The sequence below is a fragment of the Triturus cristatus genome, chromosome 4_2 (genome assembly GCF_964204655.1).
Source record: "Triturus cristatus chromosome 4_2, aTriCri1.1, whole genome shotgun sequence".
Taxonomy (NCBI): domain Eukaryota; kingdom Metazoa; phylum Chordata; class Amphibia; order Caudata; family Salamandridae; genus Triturus; species Triturus cristatus.
In genome coordinates this window covers 561,643,147-561,664,974 of record NC_140586.1, presented here as the reverse complement: position 1 = coordinate 561,664,974, position 21,828 = coordinate 561,643,147, and the positions used below count along the sequence as shown (strand labels likewise).

General features: G+C 46.2%; 1 protein-coding gene across 3 annotated transcripts in view; it reads right to left on the bottom strand.

Moving 5' to 3' along the window:
- Positions 1-21,828, bottom strand: part of CCDC18 (coiled-coil domain containing 18) — a 1,105,805-nt gene that overhangs the window by 267,699 nt on the left and 816,278 nt on the right. For all 3 annotated transcript variants that reach the window (XM_085602201.1, XM_085602202.1, XM_085602203.1), the window contains one exon: positions 16,704-16,847. In XM_085602201.1, the coding sequence (XP_085458327.1) occupies positions 16,704-16,847 (144 nt within the window). The remainder of the gene's footprint in view (positions 1-16,703; positions 16,848-21,828) is intronic.

Here is a 21,828-nt window from a genome sequence, read left to right as displayed (position 1 = left end):
GTGAGGAAAAGCCTGAAACAGCAATGAGTCCAGAACAGCTCAGATGAAAGGGAGCATCTGAGAGGGAGTCAGGTGCGACTTAAGCACGTTGATAGTAAACCACAGTGAGTGCAGAAGGTTTGCCCTAGTTTGGAGGTGGGAAATGACAGCCTAGGGTGAGCCCGCCTTCAGCAGTCAGTCGTTGAGGTAGGGGAAGAATGGCACCCCTAACTTCTGCAGAAGAGCTGCAACCACTGCCATCACCTTGGCGAACACTCAAGGGAAGCTGGTGAGGCCAAAAGGAAGCACAGTGAACTGAAAGTGCTTGTGGCTTATTATAAACCGCAGATAGCACCGATGGGCAGGCACGACGGGAATATGAAAATAAGCGACTTGCAAGTCCAGTGCTACCATCCAATCTCCAGGGTCTACAGCAAACAAGACCTGAGCCAACATGAACATTTTTAATTTCTCCTTTCTGAGGAAGAGATTGAGAGTTCAGAAATTGAGGAAAGGACGAAGGCCCTTGTCCTTTATGGAAACCAGAAAGTAGTGTGAATAGCATCATAGCCCACTTCAGGCACTGGTACCCTCTCTAGGACTCCCTTGGCCAAGACAGCCATGACCTACTCGCGGAGAACAGATGATCTTCCGTGAGATGATGGCATGGAGGGAGGGGTAGCCTTGAAGAGTAGGCAATAGCCCATTTGGACAATCTGGAAAACCCACCTGTCTGATGGTATTTACTGCCAGTGGGGTAGGGGTAGGTGCTGGCGAATCCAGCTGCCAACTGGGTGCCCACGGTGGTAAAGGAGCAGATTAGGAGGGTTTGGAGGTGGTTGCAGAAGGGGGATGGCGGACTGACCAGACCACTGGTAACTTGACTCAAAGGTCTGTGGGTACCACGCCCCAGGCAACGCAGAAGCTGGGGAGCAGACGCGGTGGCTGGGCAGCAATTGGTGCCTAAGAAGTGAAAGGCAGATTGAGCTGGACGTGGGGCAACAGAAAGGCCTAAGGACCACCAAGCTCTCAGGAGTAGGGTTTTGAGTTTGGAAGCTTGGGTCACCATGTGCGGTGTGATGGCGAAGGTCCTATTCACAGGAGCGCCTGTGCTGGGTTTGGACCAGGTACCCAGAAGGACTTTAGGGAGGGTGTCAATAAATGGGAGTAGGGGATCTGACATGGAGACTCCCGGTTGTAGCACCTCCGTCAAGAGATTAGTCTTGACTGCCACTGTGGGTAGCTGTATGTCAATGACCTCAGCTGCCCTGCGCACCAACATTGTGTAAGAAGCTCCCTCCACTATAGCCATGGTAGGGGGATAAAGCCGACAAGCATCTGGAGACGTATCCAGGCCGCTGTCCTCATCCAGGTCCTCACACCAGTCCACACATTTCTACCACACAGGACTAATATTTTACAGTGTCCAGTGACCCTAGTCTTCCCCGAGGCCTAACTCATAAGAATAAGGCAGTCTCTGATCTAGGAGGCAAAGCTCCTGCCGGCGGAGTCGTGCAACGCACATCCGGCTCGGTATTGGAGTCAGGGATGACTCTACCGGGGGAGCACTGGCACCGCTGGGAGCATCGACATCGGGGCCAGTGCTGGGGAAGGTCGAGATGGCTCAAACAGTGCTGGTCCGGATCCAAGAATGGATTCCCAGTGCCTGACCGAAACAAGGGCCAGACCTGCCTGCGCGGAACCAGATGGGGCCCTTTCTGACCCCGCGGGCCTGGGCCACCCAAATATGAGGCAGACGGCTTCATAGAATTCTCTCACTTGGGCAGGGGTCGCTCCGGCATTCAGAAATTCGGGGAGGCAAGGAGTTAACCCAGGCTCCAGGGAATGAGGCCTAGAATGCATCTCCTCAGCCGTTGGGAAGTCAAAGAGCGTTTCGACTTCTTGCTCTTCTTTTTGTGCCTCCTACCTGAACGTCCTGAGGACTTCAAGTGGGACAAGGAGGACTTGGCGCTCCGCGAACGATCCCGTGACCTTACTCTCAACCGGGATCTGGACTTCCCCAAGTCGCATGCCGGGTCGGTAGCAGCTTCAGGGAACACTCCCTCAAAGTCTTTGCTGCCTTAACATGGCAATCGGAGCATGACTTGGTGCCGTGGTCGCACTCCAGACACCAAAGACACATGAGGTGCAGGTCCGTCACCAACATCAGCCGATGACAGCTGTTGCATGGCTTAAAACCCGACTTGGGCGAAGACGTCCTCGACACACCAGGAGGTAAACCTAAAAAATATTGGACTAAATGTAGAAAAAAGCGTGTCAAAAAATGACAGAGGGATAGTTCTTCTCTGGATCAGTGCTGGCTGGCACGGAACAAAAAGAACTGATGTCAGTGCACCTGAGTGACACCTAAATAAATGCCACGTCGTCACTTTCGGCACAGATGACGTCAACGACGGACGCAGAGCCGATCGACCCCACCTACCGGCGCGCAGGAGTATGCCTCATGAAAAATCTTAGGGATTCAGTTGGACGCCTGGGGAAATTCTAAGGTAAGGAATATGTGGATAGAAGTCAGATACGGGGACACTGATATTTTGGTAAAAAGGTGATAAGTGCACAACTGAAAGTCTGTTTATGTGGGCTCATATGTAATACTAATAAGCCTTACACTAGGTTTCCGTTCAGGCTTACCCTACGGACCAAACCTTGTAGCTTATTATTTTTAGAGGTCTCATGCACCAAGAATGGTTCCCAAATCGGGATGCAAATGAGTTTGTCTGGCATGACCTGCCTGGAGTTTAGCAAACTGTCCTATTTAAAAAGGGCCATCACCGTGCTAGTAGAGGAGCTATTGCTCTCCCAGATGAAGACCATGCTTTCTACACGGCCAGCAGGTGGAGGCCTTGTTCTGTTCCAAATCAGTGGCCTTACCTTTGAAGAAGGGAGTTAGAGAAGAAAAGAGGGACAGAACGTTTGCTAATAAGAGAAAGCTGTATGTGTAAAAATGAAGAGAAGCAGGATGTGTGACTTTGGCTCCCCAAACCAATTCTCTAAATATTTCACTATGTTGCACTGGGGTGAAAGGGGGTGTAGCTCAGTTTGAGTGAAACACCAAATTGATACTTCACAAAAATAATTTAGCCACCTCTAGAATGACGACTCATAAAAATCTCAATCAGGCAGTTCTGGTCTGGTGGAGGTTTAGATCAAGAAAACATTTCCTTCAATCAAGAAGTTGGTAAGAACAGTTCCTATCCTGTCTAGACTGAAGTGCCTAGCAGAATTGGGGAAAGCTTTTTCTTGACATACTATCAGGAACAAAGGGGTATCTGTCTGCAACTGGATCTCCACATGCTCAATGGTCTGGTAGCTTGGGAGCTTAGGCTCAAGAGACCTGGAGAGGACGGCTACCGGTGGCCGAGAGCCTGCCTGCTCTAAATCAGAGCTGCACTCTGTACAGGAGGAGCAATTGAAAATGGAGTCATATGGTTTCTGTGTTAGAAAACCAAATACTAGAAAATTATAATGGATGAGTGGACAGTATTGTTCAGCACCAACCAGAAAACCTTTACCATCCAAAAACTGAGATCCAATGGAAAACTTGGATGAAGTGAAGGCATCTGTCTGGGAAGTAGCAACCATCTCAGCCTTCCGCAGAACTTTCTATCACTCTTGAGATTTTTCTTTCTCTGCAAAGTCCCTACAAGCAACCTCACAGACAAGCCACTCTTGGACTGTGCCTGATAGGAGAAAAGTACTGAAACTGCAGCCTATTAACAGCTGCCACTCAAAATGTCAGCTGTTGTTGCATCCAGCATCAAGGTTGGAAGTTTCCATCTCGTAGCTGAACCATTTTGGTATTCTTGAACCTCCTTCATGGATCTGACTCTAAGAATGTCTGACCATGTGCACCCTCAGCTTCAGGTCCTGCTGGTAATCTTGGCCCTCTATGAAGAAGCAAAAGTAAGTCTAGTCAACGGACCAAGATCTGCTAATTCGGACTGTCTATCGATACTACCAAATCAATAACGTTCCTGCAAAAAAGACCCACATAGACAGTAATTCTAAATACTTTTGATCCCTTTCTGTTAAGATAAATTTGGGTTTCATAAAATCCCATGTTGCTTGCTTTCGTTGTCTTTTGTTGATAAAGGTGAATTCTATGGGCCAGTTTTACAAAATGCACTTTTGAGTAGGTTTACTACTGTTTAGATTCACAAACAAACTTCACTTTTGTAGTAACTTACAATTTTGTAGAAAATCCAGCACAACACATGGAGAACCACTGATACTGCAACAACCTCCCACAGAAACTAAAGTAGGTAGGGACTTAAATTAAAACCCCATAAGAAATAATGATGTTAAATTAAGTTATTTAAAATAGTTAAACATGTAAATATAAATTAACGTTAAAAATATATTTGAAAAAGTACATATTTAATTATAAAATATATTATGACCAAATAATATAAATGTACAACTTTTAATTATAATGTGCCCAGACCCCTATGACCAGTGACCTTTCCAGAATCAAACAGCCCTTTTAAAGTGCACAGGAGAGTCTGGTTATCCATTGCTCCAGCGGGGTTTCCAACCTTTTCTTTAATAAGAGCTACTTATATTCAATGAAATAATCCAGATCTACTAATATTATTAGAGTTTTAACTGTGACCACATCAGACAAGATTACCAACAGTGATCACCTCAGTGCATCAGGCCGGCATGCCAGCAGTAATGTGAAAGTTGGTGGTTACTGTACTATGTGCATAACATCCACAGCTGCTATACCCCTGGCAACAAGGTAATAATATCAGTACTATATCTCTGGTACACAGCATGATTTTTATCACTCAAATATCAGCTTTAAGAATGTTTTGTAAATGCAAACATTTTCCTCCAAACATCAGCTTTTTGAAAATACACAGTTTCAATTTTGATATGCAACCAAGCAAAAGCACTACTTTGCACACAGGAGAGCTACGTACAGGTAGCTGGGAAGCTGCCAGTAGCTAAAGAGCTACTCGGAGAAGCCTGCTCCGCTGTGTGCGTCAATCCCAGCTATCAGGAATGCAGGCAATACTCAAACCTGTCTGGGATTGCTCCTCCACATCTATCTGCCTTTTCAATGCTTTGGGTCTCCCACATGCAACTCAGAGGCCTCTATGCACGGTACCACACGAAGACACACACGCATTACTGCACACACATGCAAACACACGTGCTGCACAGCACTAAATACTAGGATGATGTAGGCTAAGGGCAAATTACATGCAAAGCAGCGGAGTTGCTTCACACCACTACACTGACACAGGTCAAAAAGACTGTTCACTCTACTGATCATTATTACTAAAATGGTATACTGTCACCACTGCACTCGTGCTACTTAACTCTTGGTAAGAGCAGTAGTCCTTCTGAAGCAGTAGATTGATCAGAGGACAAATGTTCATGATTAGGAGCTCCAGGTAGTCACATTCTTGTGGCCCAATCTGGGGCATTTAGGATAACTTGGCTCTGGTATCAGGAGTCTCCCTTACACCATTTGAGCCAGAACACATCACTTTACAAGTGATTTCACTGAAACTCCAACATGCAAAACTGTTGACATTGCATACTGTTGACAGTGGCAAACAAATCTATGTAGGTCTTTCCCCACTGGTCGAACATGCCCTGCACATCTTTAAGATGTATACACCACTCATGATCTACCAGATAGCATTTGCTCAGTTCATTCGCACTATGATTCAGGGAACATGTTTGGTGGTTGGTGAGTAAGAGACGTAAAGCCTCTTCACACAGAACCCAGCGCTTCACTTCGCATGCTTGGTACAGTGCCACATAGTGGGATTGTTGTCTGTGAGAACCTGATCCAACTTCCTTTTGACTAATGGCAAGAAAGCCTTTAGGACCCAATGGTTAGCCTCAGTAGACTGATGTGGAGCTTGATGTCTACTGAAAACCTGAGGCTTCTGATCACCTGCTGTAGATGACTCTCCTCTCCAAACCAGTAGCCCTAGTGGGGTAGAGACAGCAATCTACCACTGGACAAATTGTGATCAGTCAAGCCAAACACTGCAGATCTTGTGGCGTCTACTTTGAGATCTGGATGATGTTGAAAAGGAAACTTTGATGCTGCGCCGACTGGGATTTCAGGTTCTGCTGCAGGGCCTGCATGTGCCACCTGACATAGTTTACAAGGAGGATGCACAAGGCGAAGTGGCCAAGAAGACTTAAAGCTACCCTCACCGGGGTCCAAGATCGAGGCAAAGATTTTGGAATTCTAGGCCGAATGCTTATGGACTTGCTGCAGTAGAGGAAAAGCGCCAATTGAATGGAAGCCTCAGTGATGGAATCAGGTGGGACTTAGGCTTGTTATGGTGAACATATCTAATGTCAGGAGTTCCATCATCACCAGGAGGTGGTGCACAAATTACTGCAGCAATATTGCCTTTAACAGCCATATGTCAAGATAACAGAATACAGAAACTACCTCACTCTGAAGATGGGCAAAGACCACCATCCTCACTTTTGTGAACATTCACAAGAAAGAGGTGAGGCTAGAGGAAAGCATGACAAATTGAAAGTGTTACAGGCCCACACTGAACCATAGGTAATTCATGTGGAACAGCAGGATGGTTATATGAAAATGCACGTCCAAGGACATCCAGTATCCCGGGTCCAAAGCAGATACAATATGAGCCTATGTGAGCATCTTCAATTTGTTCGTCACAGGAAAGCATTCAGGAGTTGAAGGTCTAGGACATCTTTGAAGAGTAAAATCACACCTCTTGCAGCAGGACGGACAGATGCTGCTAGGAAATTTGTTTTGGGGCAGGAGGAATGTCGGGTGAGGAAGAGGAGAGAAAAGATAGGGCAGAGCTATTTTGAACAATTTGCAAGACCCATATGTCAGACGTGATGGATCGCCAAACTGGAAGAAAGTGACGTATCGTAGCCACACCAGTTGGACGGGAGCCACTGCGGGCAAACTAAAGCAGCATTGTAACAGGGGAAGTGGAAGACTAGTGCCCCTGCTGGCCTGTGCTATGTCTGCTGGTGCCACGTCTGCAACCCTAAAAGAACTGGGCTATCTGCTACATTGCTGGCTGGGAAGGCGGTCTCTACAGATAGGTTACCTCCCCTGGAGTAACTGCTATACTTGCAGAACTGATGGGGAAATTGCTTTGCAGGGGTTAAAAGCCTCAAGGAACATGCTGTGGCTGTAGTATACTGAAAGTGCTGCATAGCAGAGTCCGCCTTCTCACCAAAGAGGTGAGACCCATCAAAGGACATCTCCATCAGTGAGGTCTGGACATCACATCGCTAGAAAATCCGGTTGACCTCCTCCAGGTGTGTCTGCAGATCATGACACTGGTACCAACTGCCCTACTGATGCACTTTGTTGCATCCAAACCAGCGTAGATGATGTATAGCCATGTCTGATAGGCCATGTGCATTACAGACCAATTGCGTTTAGGGACCTCAATTTACCTTTTTGGTCAAAGCCTGTACAATGAGATGTTTTGGAGTAGAATGCTTTGTGAAAAAAATCGGAAACACTGGGCTCAGGCTTATGTCGCCTGGTCCCCTGCTGGCTTACAGGTGGACTTCACCAAGTAGTGATCAAGGCATCCGTAAAGGTGTCACTGAATGGAAGCCAGAATTCTAAAGTGACCGGGGCCAGGCTGTACAATATCTCTGCCAAAACATCTGACTTGGCAGCTGTAATTCCAGTACCATAGTTGTCCTATGAACCACCAATGCAAATGAGGCACTTTCATCCTTTGGTGGCCCATGAGGCGAGACAAGCTCTGTTTTAGGGGAAGTGTCAAACTCACAAGTGTTCTGTCAGTCAAGGCATGAGGAATCATCAGTATAATAATGGGGAGAGCAAGCCAACTCCCTCACCATCATCATCAGATTTCTGTCAAACTCTCTGTTGTAACAAAGGATAAGCGTAAGGGCCAAAAAGAAAATGGAGCCTCTAATGATAATTAAGTTATGGTAGAGGCACCAGATTTTGTCAAACTGCAGAGTTCGACACGGTCAACCACTCCATCTTGATTGACCGTGTCGGAAATCTAGGCATTCAAGCAAAAGCCAGGGACCTGCTTGCCTCCTTCTTATCTGGCAGAACACAGGTGGTAACACTAGGCCCTTTTAAATCTGCTAGCCTGGTGTTGCCCTGTGGGGTTCCGCAGGGCTCATCACTAAGCCCGACACTATTCAATATTTATGTGTCTGACCTGGCTAGGGTTATCAAACAACACCGGATGAGCTTGACCTCTTACGCAGATGATACCCAGCTTGTGCTTGCCATTAAGAACGATGGGGAGGAGGTAGCAGGAAGGTATGCTGGCAATCAGAGATTGGATGGCAGGAAATTGCTTGAAACTAAATTCGGAGAAAACGGAGGTGATCATTTTTGGAAAATTATCCCCAGAGTGGTCCCCCGTCTGGTGGCCTCCATCTATGGGAACACTGCCGACTCCGGTATCAAAAGTTAGGAACTTAGGCATCATCTTTGATGATAAACTTAATTTCGCCTCTCATGCAAATCAGACCGCCTCAACTGCATTTCAGAAATTAAGGATTATTAAAAAGGTCATTCCGTTCCTACCTGACAATGCGGCAAAAACAGTAGTGAGCACACTAGTGTTGTCTTCCTTGGATTATTGCAATGGCCTTTTTGCAAATGCTCAATCCCGGGTGATAGCAAAAATGCAATCAATTCAGAATGCAGCGGCAAGATTGCTTTCTAAAACACCTAAATTGGATTCCATTAGTCAAACCATTAGGGATTTTCACTGGCTTACAGTCAGAAATAGGATCAAATTTAAGACCTTATGTCTTACTTTTAAAGCTTAAATAAGCAAGGTCCACAAGTTCTTCAAGACCAATTCATCCTATACCAACCCACAAGAGCCCTGAGATCGACGACAAGTTTTCAAATCACTGTCCCGCGCACAAAAAACGTGTCTTGGGGAGACAGACGCTTTGTGGTAGCGGCTGCTAGAATGTGGAACATGTTACCATTACATATTAAACTAAGCCAAACTCTTCTTCAGTTCAGGAAATTACTGAAAACGTGGCTATTTAACCAATAATGATTCCCATTGGTTCTCCCTTTTCCTCCCCCACCACTGATAAAGTCTTTTTTCCTTTTGATTCTGTTGAAGTCGTAGCGCCAAGACGCCTAAGGGCATATGTTGCGCTTACTAAATTGCATAAATAAATGGTAAATTGATCTTTTGTGATTATTTAGCCTGACATCAGTTGATCTCGCACCAACATTGGCTCTGAGTCTGACATGGGTGTTGGCACCGGGTCATCAATTGGTGACAGTGGAGTGGGTATCAGCTTTGGGTCTGGAATGAAATTTTGTACCGAGTTAGTACTGGCTTGGTAACTGGTCCAAAGGGGACAGACTACAACAGGGGAGAGCCCGCCAGCAGTAACTGATTGGAGGCCCAAGCAGTTCTGTGGGGCCCAAAGGTAAACCAGAGGGAGCCGGAAGTGCACTAGAGATTTAAAGCATGGCCTCCTTGAAGGCAATTATTTGATGTGGGGCCAACAACAACCTGGGAAACTTGGGCGCATTGCTATCAACTGAGGTATTGGTTCTCTTGGCTCATCACCTTGAGGAAAAGAGACTCAAATCTTGCTGTTCAAGGGCCTTCTCTTTGGAGTCAGAGTCATGGGGTGGGGGGTCAAGTCTTGCTTCGCTTGCCAATGCTTGTGTTGATACCTCGATTTTGAATAAGCTGAAGATTTTGACTTACCCGAAGATAAAGGGGAGTGGTCGCGAGAAAGACCACAGGACCACAACTTAAAGAGCAGACCTGTGTGAAAACTGTAACTTCAGTTGATGTTCGGTGATGTACAATTTTGCCTTCCAGGCTTGACTCTCCTTCAGGAGCATAAGGGTACATTTGTCACACTACTTTGAGTTGTGGCTGAAACCCAGGCACCAAAGGCACACCTTGTGCTGGTCTATGACAGACATCTGCTTCCTCAAGTTGTGGCATGACTTGAATCCTGTTGGTGAAATCATTCACTAGTTCACTGTGGAATAGTTGTTGTGAGTCATCAGATGACAGACGAAGGTGGAGGAGGAGCTCCAGATGCTCGTCAGAAGACGCAGAAAAAAGAACTGATGTCAGCATGCAGAGGTGGCGCTTCGATAAGGCCCCACTCCTTCACAGACGGAGCATAATGGAGTCAGCACAGAGCAGCACATCACCACCTATCGGCACGCGGAAGCATTGCATGAAAATTCTCCAAATCCACTCTGACGCCATGGTATATTCTAAGGTGAATCGGCAATAAGTATCCATCAGAAAGTGCATATGAATTCCTTTTTTTTTTTTATACTTGAGGAAAACTATCTACAAACTAGAACTAACCAACAATCAAAACTAATGTATTTCAAAGTGAAGATTACACTCAATACATGTATTTATGGTTAGCCATATATTGTTTATGATTAGTCCAGAATAAGGCAGAGTTGTTTGTCTCAACAAAATGGTTTATCTCTGGTCCATGTATAATCACAAGATGTGCTTGTGCATTGCCATTTTTTTAATGTACATATTCTGCAAAATTCAACATAAGTTCTATTTTCAATAATGCAATATACCAGCAAGAATTGTCTATGAATTGTACATTTATTGATATTCCGAGATAATTTTTCGTATTGAACAAGTTACTTACCCTTAAAAAATGTTCTTTCTGGTAGTCTACTCTCACTGCTGATTCCATGCCAATTGGAAATTTCCAGGGCCAGACTGAAACTGAAGAAATTTTTCAACAAAGCACCTGTGCACAAGTAGTTGGCGCCGTATGGCTCCATGTTGACGTCAATTCCTTTCTCTCCGTGCCCTTCCAAGTGGATCTGAAACTCCACACCCACCTTTGTTGGTCTTTCAGCAACTCCAAAAACTTTTCATAGAGTGCTAGGGGATTTGCATACAAGTGCCACCCTACATGCTGACATCAGTTTAAAGTTTGCGCCCTCAGACACGCTAGTGAGGAATCTGCGGATAGAAAGAGCATCCACCAGAAAAAACATTAACAATGTTATCTAATTTGTTCTCCTGATGGATACTTCTAACTGAAAGTTCCTCACCTTTATAATGGATACCATAAGCAGAACCTCTCAAAGTGTAGGGTCTGGGGAGATGACTCAGACCAAACATCTTACAGAACTGGGCTGGTGAAGTGGCCTTCCCACCGGACCTCACTACCAAGGCAGTAGACGTTTGTGAACCTATGTGCACACACCCAAGTAACAGCTTGGCAGATTTCCAGAACATGAACCCCTCTTCAAGGCCAATGTAGTGGCTTTAGCCCACATTGAATGAGCATACAGGCCCTCAGGGGGCAGAGTTTTGGCCCATTGCATAACAGATTTTAATACTGAGAACTATCCAACCTTGAGAGGGTCATCTTTCTACAGAGCCTTCCCTTTCTTAGCCACAGAGAAACCAATAAAGAGATGACCATTCATGAAAAAGCGCTTCGTGCAGTTGATGTAAATGCTAAGAGCTATTACGATCAAGTCGATGGAGCCTCTCCTCCTCAAGTAAAGGGTGAGGTGGGGAAAAATAGTTGGCAAAGCCAATACATTTGTTAACATGGAGGGGAGCCATGACCTTCAGCAGGAAGCCATCCCTGGTCACCAGTACTGATTAGTCCAGAAAGAAGTGGCTGTACCAGGAGTGACTGTAGCTCACTTGTGATGTGCGGACATAATTGCAATTAGGAAAATAGATTTCAGCATCAAGAATCATACAGAACAGCTCAGTATAATTCACATGCATCAAACCTTTTGTAAAAAGCATCACAACTGGCTAAAAAGATGGTGGGTGAGGCAAACACAGAAAGGGCTGGATAAATAGCCCTTCACTGTGCCCACCACAAGGTCTTGCTTGGCTAATGAAAGAACATCATAAAGTTTGTACTGCAAGGAGTCAGTGTTTTAGGCACTAGACCAACACCATATTCCCGTGACCCATTGTAGATCGACTTCGTGGAAGGGCATCTGGCTGCAAGAATAATATGGGCCACCTCAGTCGTCAAGCCAAATCCATCTAGGGCCTGATTATAAGTTGAGGCATTATTTATCACCCCATATCAATAACGATACCATGGGGTATGTTATTTATTGGGTGCGATAAATAACATCTATTATGAACCATGGGGAACAACTTGCAGGTTTTGGTGTTTAACGCACCAAAATCCACATGATACGTAAAATACCGTATGTTTTTGCTTGTTGCGAAATGTAACAAATATTGGGTTCTTTAACACATACGATAATTATCGAAGGCATTATAGAAACCCCTGTTTATGCACAGGACAGAATTTAATGTTCCACTCATAATTATGCCCCACTTGGCCACCACTCACTATCCATGCATGTAGGTGTAGGTTGTGGAGACTTGGATGCAGGAAGCTGCTCTTTTGGTGAGACAGGAGGTCCTCTTGAAGTAGAAGCCTGACTTAAGGACAAGCACTCAATCGCAGAAGCTCTGGCTACCATACTCCCCTAGACCAGCTCAGAGCAATGAGAATGACATTGGCCCAGTCTGTCTTGATCTTACTCAGAACTCAAAGTCCAGAGAGGGGTAAGGGTGGAAGTGAGCACAGGTGTCTGTCGTTCCATTCCAGGCGGAATGACCCTTCTAACACGTGCTTGCACCACCACGGATGGCCGCGCCACCACGGATGGGAATGCCACTCGTAGTCTGCTAGACGACACCTGTTCAATACATCCACTAAGGCATTCAGAGACTTCACTAGGTGTTTGGTGAACAGGAAGATGTTAGATGGCCCCACCACCTCCAGAGACATAGTGCCTCTAGGCACAGGATCCAGGCCCCAACTCGGCCTTGCTTGGTGCACAACCACATGGCAATCATGCAGTCTGTGAGGACATGCACCAGTCCCTCGCTTGGATGGATGGCAGTAAGGCTATCAATGCAAGATAGATTGTCGACAGCTCCAAAACGCTGATAAGGAGTCGTCGCTTCGCCAGAGACCAGAGGCATCTGACATACACCTTTCCCTGGTGGCAGTTCCAACCATCAGCAATGCATCTGCCATCACCATCAACTCTAGGTGGGAAAGGGAAAGTGGCCTGCTGCAGATCATGTGTGTGTCTACCAGCCACCACTGCAAATCCTGTGCAGTCTCCTTTATGATTTGAATAGAGTCAAATAGGTAACCACAAAGCTGGGTCCACTAGGATCTGCTGGTCCACCGTAGGGCCCGCATGTTTCACATAGTGTTCGGATGAAGAGGAAGCACAAGACCAAGAGACCAAGAAGCTTCACAGCCATCTCACTGAATCTCAGAACTGATCCCAAAACATTCAGATCATATCCTGAAAGGTCCCAGAATTACTGTGGCAAAGGAAATGCCTTGAACACCACTGTGTCCAGAAATGCAAGATGAATGGAATTATCTACATTAAGTTTAGGTGAACTGCGGCTTGTAGATGGTAAAACCTAACCATGTCAGGATTTCAGACTGTCATCCAGATGTGGTCTACTACTGACGGCAGCAAGCCTACCTTTAGCAGCCAGTCCTTGATATATGGGAATACGCGTACTCCCAACCTCCGAAGATGGGCAGCAACTACTGCCATTACCTTGGTCACGAGGGCCTGAGGTAAGGATGAAGAGGAGAACAAATTGAAAGTATTCCTGGTTTATCTTCAACCGCAGGTAACGCCTATGGGACTGCAGGATGGGTATATGGAAACAGACATAAGTGCAAAAATTCAATCCAGTTCCCTGCGTCCAGAGCCGACAGGATCTGAGCCAACATAAGCATTTTGAACCGGTCCTTCATCAGAAAGATATACAATGAAGAGATATCCATAATAGGCCGGAGGCTTCTGTCTTTCTTCACAACAAGGAAGTAGCACAAATAGTACCCATCCCCCACTCTTCAGCCTTGGACACCACAATGTCAATTTCCTGCAAGAGGATAGTAGAGTGCCCATCCAAGAGACACTCTGGCACAGGAGAACTGTGAGATGGACAAGGAAAGGACAGGGCATAGCCCCTTTGAGCACTCTGTAGAAACTAGCTGCCCAACAAGATGGATCTCTAGCCAGGGAGTAAATGTTGTATTCTGTCTCCCACCAGCCAGGCATGCATATGGGAGGACAAACTAAAGAGTCTTGGAAGCTGGTACAGCAAGGGAGGAAGAATTGGAGGATTGCTGCTCATACTGATTGAACAGTATCTAACAGTGCTGCCAACACAGCCCCGTACGTACTGCATTGACTGTTGCAATATAGTTTAGGAGGAGTAGAATTACCTGTAAGCCAGGCCCTTGCAACAAACTCTGAATTTTCTGTGTTGGTGTACAAATTGGTTAGCTGGTGTCAATAGCCTCAAAGAATGTTGTGTGAAATGACGGTCTTTGATTTGTCCTAGCGCTGAATCCGTTTTATTTTCAAAGAACCTAGAGTTGTTGAAGGGCATGCCCATTGGTGATTCTGAATGCATCTAGAAAACCTGGTTGATCTTATCCTGGCAAGTCTCCAATTGCTCTGATGATGCATCCTCCGTGTCCAAAGCAGCGAGGAGCACATACTTGGCTGCGTCCTAACCATCAGGTATCGGTTGGAGTAAAGAAGTCCTGAGGTCCTCTGACACAGATGCCAAGACACATCCTATAGCGCATGGGTGTACCTGTCCAAGAGGCAAACATCATTAATAGATATAAGGGCTAGACTTGTTGAAGAAAAGATTCCCTTTCTGAAAGCATCAAGTATTTTGATTCCTTATCCAGAGGATTTGATGGGAAGGAAATTTGATTGACCTTAGTAGTTGACGTTTGAACTATCAGGCTCTCCGGTGTAGAGTGCTTGGTCAGGAAGTCAGGCCAGTCAGAGTCACCCACCTACCTACTGATAAACTGGCGAGCATGGCTTGGTCATGTAGTTAAATGGGCATCAGTAGGGGCTCTGATGAAGCTGGCCGTGGTTGTTTTAGACTTTGTAGTGGGAAACTGTAATTCTAGTGTTTCAGCTGCCTTCCACAACACAACTCCAAGCAAAGTGCTTTCTTCAGTTGGTGGCCTAACTTGAGAGTCTAGGTCTGTCTCAGGAGATTTGTGATGCTCACTAGCATTTTTCAAGTGTAAATACAATGAATCATAATTGTAATGAGGAGAAAGCAACCTGTCCCACACCTCATCATCAATGTCCCTAGAGACACTGGATGCGAATCAGATAAAGACTGAATACTCTGCTGGCACTAACGTTGAGACAGAGGCCTTGAATTTTAATCTTGTTACGATAGGCTCGTTGCACTTTCGTGACGCTGTAGCATGATATAGGCTTGGAGAGGGCAGAAGTTAGTTTGGGTTTGGAAATCGGCACCCAGATCGGATCATTGATGCGTGCCGGAAGAGGTGGCTTTAGTATGGATGGAACCTGGCGGCCCCTGGCGCCAGAATACAAGTCAGCACAGGAGTCCATACAGGCCCAGTAATGTGTCCAGAACAGGCAGATGGTATCAGAGGCGGATCTTATGGCTGTCCAGATGTGTGCCAGAGGGATTCAGAGGGAGTCAGAAGGAGTCCGAATCACACCAAAAATTTGCCGCATGAACTCTTTAAAAGACATGATCTACTGCAGAGTTGACAATGGTTCATGTAACTAAGAGCACATAGGGTTCAACAGAGTGACCAGTTCAGAGGACATCAGTTGAGTGCGATCTTCATCTTTATACCATCTGACTTTCTTGCTAGACTTTGAGTGGTAGGATGGGGTCAAGTCCTGCTTGGTTTTTGATGCTTTTGTATAGTCTGACTTTGACTTACCAGAAGAATACAATCGGAAAGTGTACTTTTTGTAGGAGTGGCCTCTTGGCTCTGACTGCGATCAGGCCTGCAACTTGGACTGGGAGTGGGTCCCATGAGTCGACCATGACAACTTATGTTCTGCAGTGTTAAGTTAAGCTTCCCGGTCCCGAACTGCCTTCCGGTGCATAAGGGCACATTTGTTGTGTGCCTTAGAATCGTCTGTTGAGCCCAAACACCAGTCATGACTTGCGAGCGTCCATAACTGACATCTGCTTGCTGTCCACTCTGTACAGCTTGCCATTTTTGATGGGGACTTTGGTCAATATCCCACTGTGAAAACATTTCAAGTCAACAAAAGTACGGATCTGGATCAAGGGTGCGGAAAAAAAGGAACTTACATCAGCTCTGAGCCACAAGGCACAAACTACCGACGTGCATGAGCATTGCTGAAAGAATTCTCCGCATTCAGTCTGGAGCCCAGGAATCTTCTATGGACAATGAATCTGCAGTTAGAAAAACTGATCAGAACTTATATTACTTCACCATTCAAAAGCTCTACTGCAGTGTTGGGGGAAGTCGGGTTGCATTAACAGGAAACTGCTCACCATTAACAATAAGATAGACAGAATCTTCTGCTAGTAAACTTTGAAAAGCACAAGTACTTTTTGCATAGGCAATTCTAATATAATGTAAGTAAACATACTATAATTTAAAAACAGATGTACAGTGTAGAGATTGCAGCACAATTCTATGCTTTAGTAACCTGTAACTTTTCAACACAGTTAAGCTCCTATCAATCAAAGGCTTTTAGGGTATCACCATGTTCTGATAAAACACAAGCCGAAAGAGGGTTGTTTGAAAGCTGTCTTCGTATTTTATTTCACAATATCGCGAATATGCCTGCTTATCACTCCCAAAAAATGCAGTGCAAGAAAACCTACTGTTTCAAGATCATCTATTTTTCGTTGTTTTCTTTCAAGCTCCTTCTTTTGTTGATTCAACTGTTGATCTTTCTGAAGCACTTCAAAGTCTTTTTCATGCAGCTGATCTGTTGTATGTTGCAATTTTTCATCTAATTGTGCAATCTATACAAAAAAATAGAAAGATGGGTGAGAATCCATTGATACCTACAACTGAATGGTAATAAAATACCATTGATGTTACACAGCAGGACACATAACCTATTAAGTCAATTACATCTTTGGGCCCTGCTGTGCCCCCACTGTCTGATAAGAATGAAGTGCTTAGATTAACAAGATACTTACCTTCAATAACGCCTTTTCTCACTGAGACTATCTAATCGCAGATTCCTCGCCTCACAACATTCCCCAGGTGTCGAATGGACCTGGAAAATCTTGACCACACCAGTAGGTGGCATCGTTCAGCTCTGCATTGACGTGGTGTGCTTCGGAAGTGACGTCACAGGGCCTATATAGGCCCCAACACAATCTGCGGACATCATTTTCTTTCTTGATTAGTTCCGCGCCAAAAAGCAGAGCCACATAAAATTAAATGCTAAAGTTTTGACCAGTGTGCAGTGTTTAAGAGATCTTATTGGGAAAGTGCATAGTTCACAGCGCAGGGTGGATGGGAGGCTCCATGAGGAATCTGCGCTTAGACAGAAACTCTACCAGAAAAAGCATTACCAAAGGTAAGCAACTTGTTCTTCTGATAGATACTTCTAACTGTAGATTCCTCACCTGATAACAGATACCAAAGCAGTACGTATCTAGAGAAACCTAACTGGCGAAATGCCCGCCAAGATGGACCTGACTGTCCATGCAGTAGTGCTTCATGAACATATGGAGAGATATCCATGTGGCAGCTTGGCAGATGTCCAAGACAGGTACCCCGCGTGCTAACACAGTTTGTGATTGCTTTGTCCCTGGTGGAGAGAGCTTACAAGCAATCGGGGGGATGCTTCTTCGCCAGCATGTAGTGGATTTTTATACAGAAGACTAGCCATCTGGAGTTGGTTTGTATCTGTACAGCCTTGCCCTTCTTCGCTCTGGTGAACCCAACGTCAAGGTGATTGTCTACCCCGGTGAGCGTTGGCCCGTTCATTACAAAAAGACAGAGCTCTTTTACGCTCCAAATAATGGAGTGTCTTTTCTTCCTTGGACGGATGAGGTGTTGCATAGAATGCAGGTAGAGTAATGATCTGGCTAATGGGAAGAGGTGACCACCTTCTGAATAAAAGAACCACGTTTTAGAGGAATAGTATGTCAGGGAAAAAGATAGTGCACGGAGGATGGACAGACAGAAGCTCAATTAACCTCCTGGCAGATGTAATGGCCACCAGAAATACTGTTTTCAGAGCCAAAAGCTGCAAAGGGCAGCTATGCAGGGAATCCAAAGGAGGAAATTGAGAAATGTAATGACCAACTTAAAGTCCCACTGGGGCATAAAAAAGGTGTAGGTGGGAACAAATGTTGTAAACCAACCAAATCAAAACAGGTGACTTAAACAGGGAGGGTTGATCCGGCAGACGCAAGAAATCTGAAATAGTGACAAAGAACCATTAGGGCGCCGAGAGCAAGGCCTTGTTAGGCTAACAAGCATTAATTGATGAAAAGTCGAAGTACTGCACCCAGAAAATTGAAAATGCTACCCCCAGTAAAGAACTTTTTAAGTTAGTACAACTGCTCTCGGCCTCACAACAGAGTGTGGAACCAGAGAGCTCGCAGGTGTTCTGTAACCAGCTAGCAACTTTCTTTCACTCCAAGATCATGGATATCCACACAGGCTTCGGCTCAGCTCGTATCAGGCCGACCCAGTCAACTGTCGCCAGAAGGTCTCCATTAGTATCACAAGAGTCGCTATCTTGTCCAAGTCAGGAGACAAAAGGTCTCTCCATATTTACTTTACTCTCTCCTAAGTTGGCTGAACAATACCTCCTGAAAACTCACGGAGATCACCCTTAGACGCCTGTCCCCCCTGCAGTTCTCCACATGGTGGCCAACATTATTAGCTTACAGAGTGGGTCAGCTATAAACAATGAGATCCTATCTGGATTCTACCCACAGAGTTGGAAGCAGGCTATATATATATAGGCCCCTCCTAAAAAAAACGAATCTGGGCATCAGGGACTGTAAAAACTATTGTCTGATCTCCTTGTTTCCTGTGCTAGCAAAGATTTTGGAGATGCATCTTAATATCTGATTGAGACTGCAGAACAGCAACACTGGTTCAATGACTCCCAGTTCGGTTTTAGAAAACATCATGGGACAGAAACTGCTTTGATCTCAGCGACGGATTGTATCAGAGGTCTGGTGGATGAGGGACAGATGGTGATGCTGATACTCTTGGATCTGTCTTCAGCGTTTGACCCCATCTCACCCGCTCTGCTGCTAGACAGACTCCAGGATCTTTGCATCTCGCATCAAGCCATAGCTCTCCAGTCCTCCTTTCTGGGGGAACGATCGCAAAGGGTGAAGTTAAGCACTTTTTCTTAAATGCCTTTTCCCTGACCTGTGGAGAGCCTCAGGGCTCATCTCTAAGCCACACGCTTTTCAATCTTTATGTGGCACCTCTAGCGGCTATCATCCATTCCTTCGGAATGGAGGTAGTGTCGTATGCAGACGACACCCAGATCATGGTGTCAATCCCTAAGAACTCATGCTTAGTAGCTGAAAATATTTTCTGTTGCATGACCAAAGTGGCAGAATGGATGTCATGCAACTTTTTAAAACTGAATGGGGATAAGACGGAAGAGATGATTTTTGGCCCAGGCGCATCAAGCTGGAATAGCAGCTGTTGGCCTCATTCTTTAGGAATTTGTCCTACTCCGGAAAATAATGCCAAGAACCTAGGAGTACTTGAACGTAACTCTTTTTTTTTTTAACATATCTTTATTAACATATATGGTTTTCGTTTCCACAATTGCACGACAAATCGTTTACAACAGAAGAGTTTCAGTGCGGTTCTCAACTATCCCACTAGGCAGGGTGATGTACATTTCAATTATAGCCCTAGGGTAGGATGTAACAACATAAAATCCCTATTTAAGCCTAGTGTCGGCTTATCCTTGCACGCCACGGACTCATCGCCCCATAAATTGACTAACATACACCCTGCCTATCTCTGCTCCTCGTCCTGCCTTGGTGTACAACTCTGACTCCGTACCATTATCAGGCAGTGCCCCCAACGATTGTGTACACAACCAGTTGGGCTGAAACATATGATCCAATAGCATGAGAAACAAACCCAAAAGATCTAACAAATAATAAGGAACCAATAAAACCCTGCATGCGAAGGGGGAACAAGAGCGCAATAGTATCCAGCGGTGAAGGCATAAAAGCCAACAGTTATGCAGCCCATGCCGTACTTGGGCAGAGGGGGAGGGATAAGGGACAGGGGAGAAGGGAGGGGGGCAGGGAGCGACCTCCACCCCGCTAACCCCGGCCCACGACCCACCACCCACACTCATTCAAAACCGTCATCATCCAGCCACTCCCACAGGAGGGGGAGGCCATGTGCCGTCTAGGCCTCTACGGATTGCCCCAACCGTGCACCCATGTGAGTATCATTCACTATCACTCAGCTTTCTCCACACTAGTGCTGCAAGCCGGCCGGCGAAGAGGCCATAGGCATCCATCAGCTCTGCAAACAGAACAGGCAGCCATACTGATAATAGTCGCCCACAGAATCTAAACTCGCCTCCGTCCACGCCTGCAGCTGCTCCGCCATGAACACTGTCAGCGGGTCCCCATGGGGAATCCCGACCAAAGGTAACATGGGGGTATACCACTGGGTCCCACCCAGCCGATGCACACAGCGTTTCCATGTGTGTATGGCTGTGAGCTGCAACACCGACTTGTATGGGACACAATTTGCTGGCTTCAACAGTTTGGCCAGCAAAAGAGCCGAAGCACCATCCGGCTCCATTGGCCAGGTCCCCTCTGCATTAACCCCCTCCATCTAGTGCGCTAGCCATTGCAACTGGGCAGCCAGCATATATAGTTCAAAATCTGGCACCCCCATACCTCCCTGTTCCATCTTTTGCAGAGAAAATCTCGCCATGACAGGCAGCTGTAGGGCGCGCCAGAAGTGCACGCACACCCTGAGGGACCGCAGCACCCTGTTCAAGTTCCCACCCCGCAGGTCCTCTAGAGAATGAAAGACATGAATCCCAAGTTATTTAAATGGGTGGGATGCCCAGTTGATGTCAGCCGGGAGACACGCTGGCGGAGGCGACGTACCCTCTAAAGGAAACAGGAAGTTCAAGCCTGTCAGCGCCTCAAAGCGCTACAGGAGTAAAAGCACCACTGCCGTACCATGCACTGCTGCCTGCAGGTATACCAACAGATCATCGGCATACAATGAAACCGTATGCCTCCGCCCGTCCAATGTAATACCCAGATCTGGACCACCCTGCCGAATCAGCTCAGCAAGGGGTTTGATCGCCAGCGCGAACAACAAAGGTGAAAGAGGGCCCCCCTGTCGGGTCCCCCGCTGTGCTTGATACTGAGAGGATACTGCTTTCCCGATCTGGACCCATGTAGTTGGTGAAGCATATAACAGCCTAACCCATTTCACCCACCCCTCTCCAAGGCCCAGCCGCAGCATAGTCTCAAAAAGGTACTCCCACCCAACCGTATCAAAGGCCTTCTCCAGGTCCACTGACAGCACAGCCGCTGAGGGCAGGTATCGTATCTGCGTTTGGAACAGAACATAGTACAGCCTGCACAAGTTATAAGAGGTATTACAGGAGGGGATAAAGCCATTTTGGTCTGTATGGATAATGGAGTGCATATGCGGCAGCAACCGGACTGCCAGTATTTTGCCAAGGACCTTGAAATCGAGATTAAGCATTGAGAGTGGTCAGTACTCTGTCACCGGAGCATTAGCCTCCTTAGACTTGGGGAGGGGTATCACCAACGCACTCTGGGGTGACTCAGGAAGGGCACCTCAGAGCAAAGACTCTGCATATATAGGGTCACCAGTCTGGGGGCCAATTGATCGATGTAGGCCATGTAGAATTCCACCAGAAGTCCATCCCAACGTCTTCCCCTTTGCCATGGCTGTGATAGCTGCCCTAACTTCATGTAGAGTCACTGGGCTCCC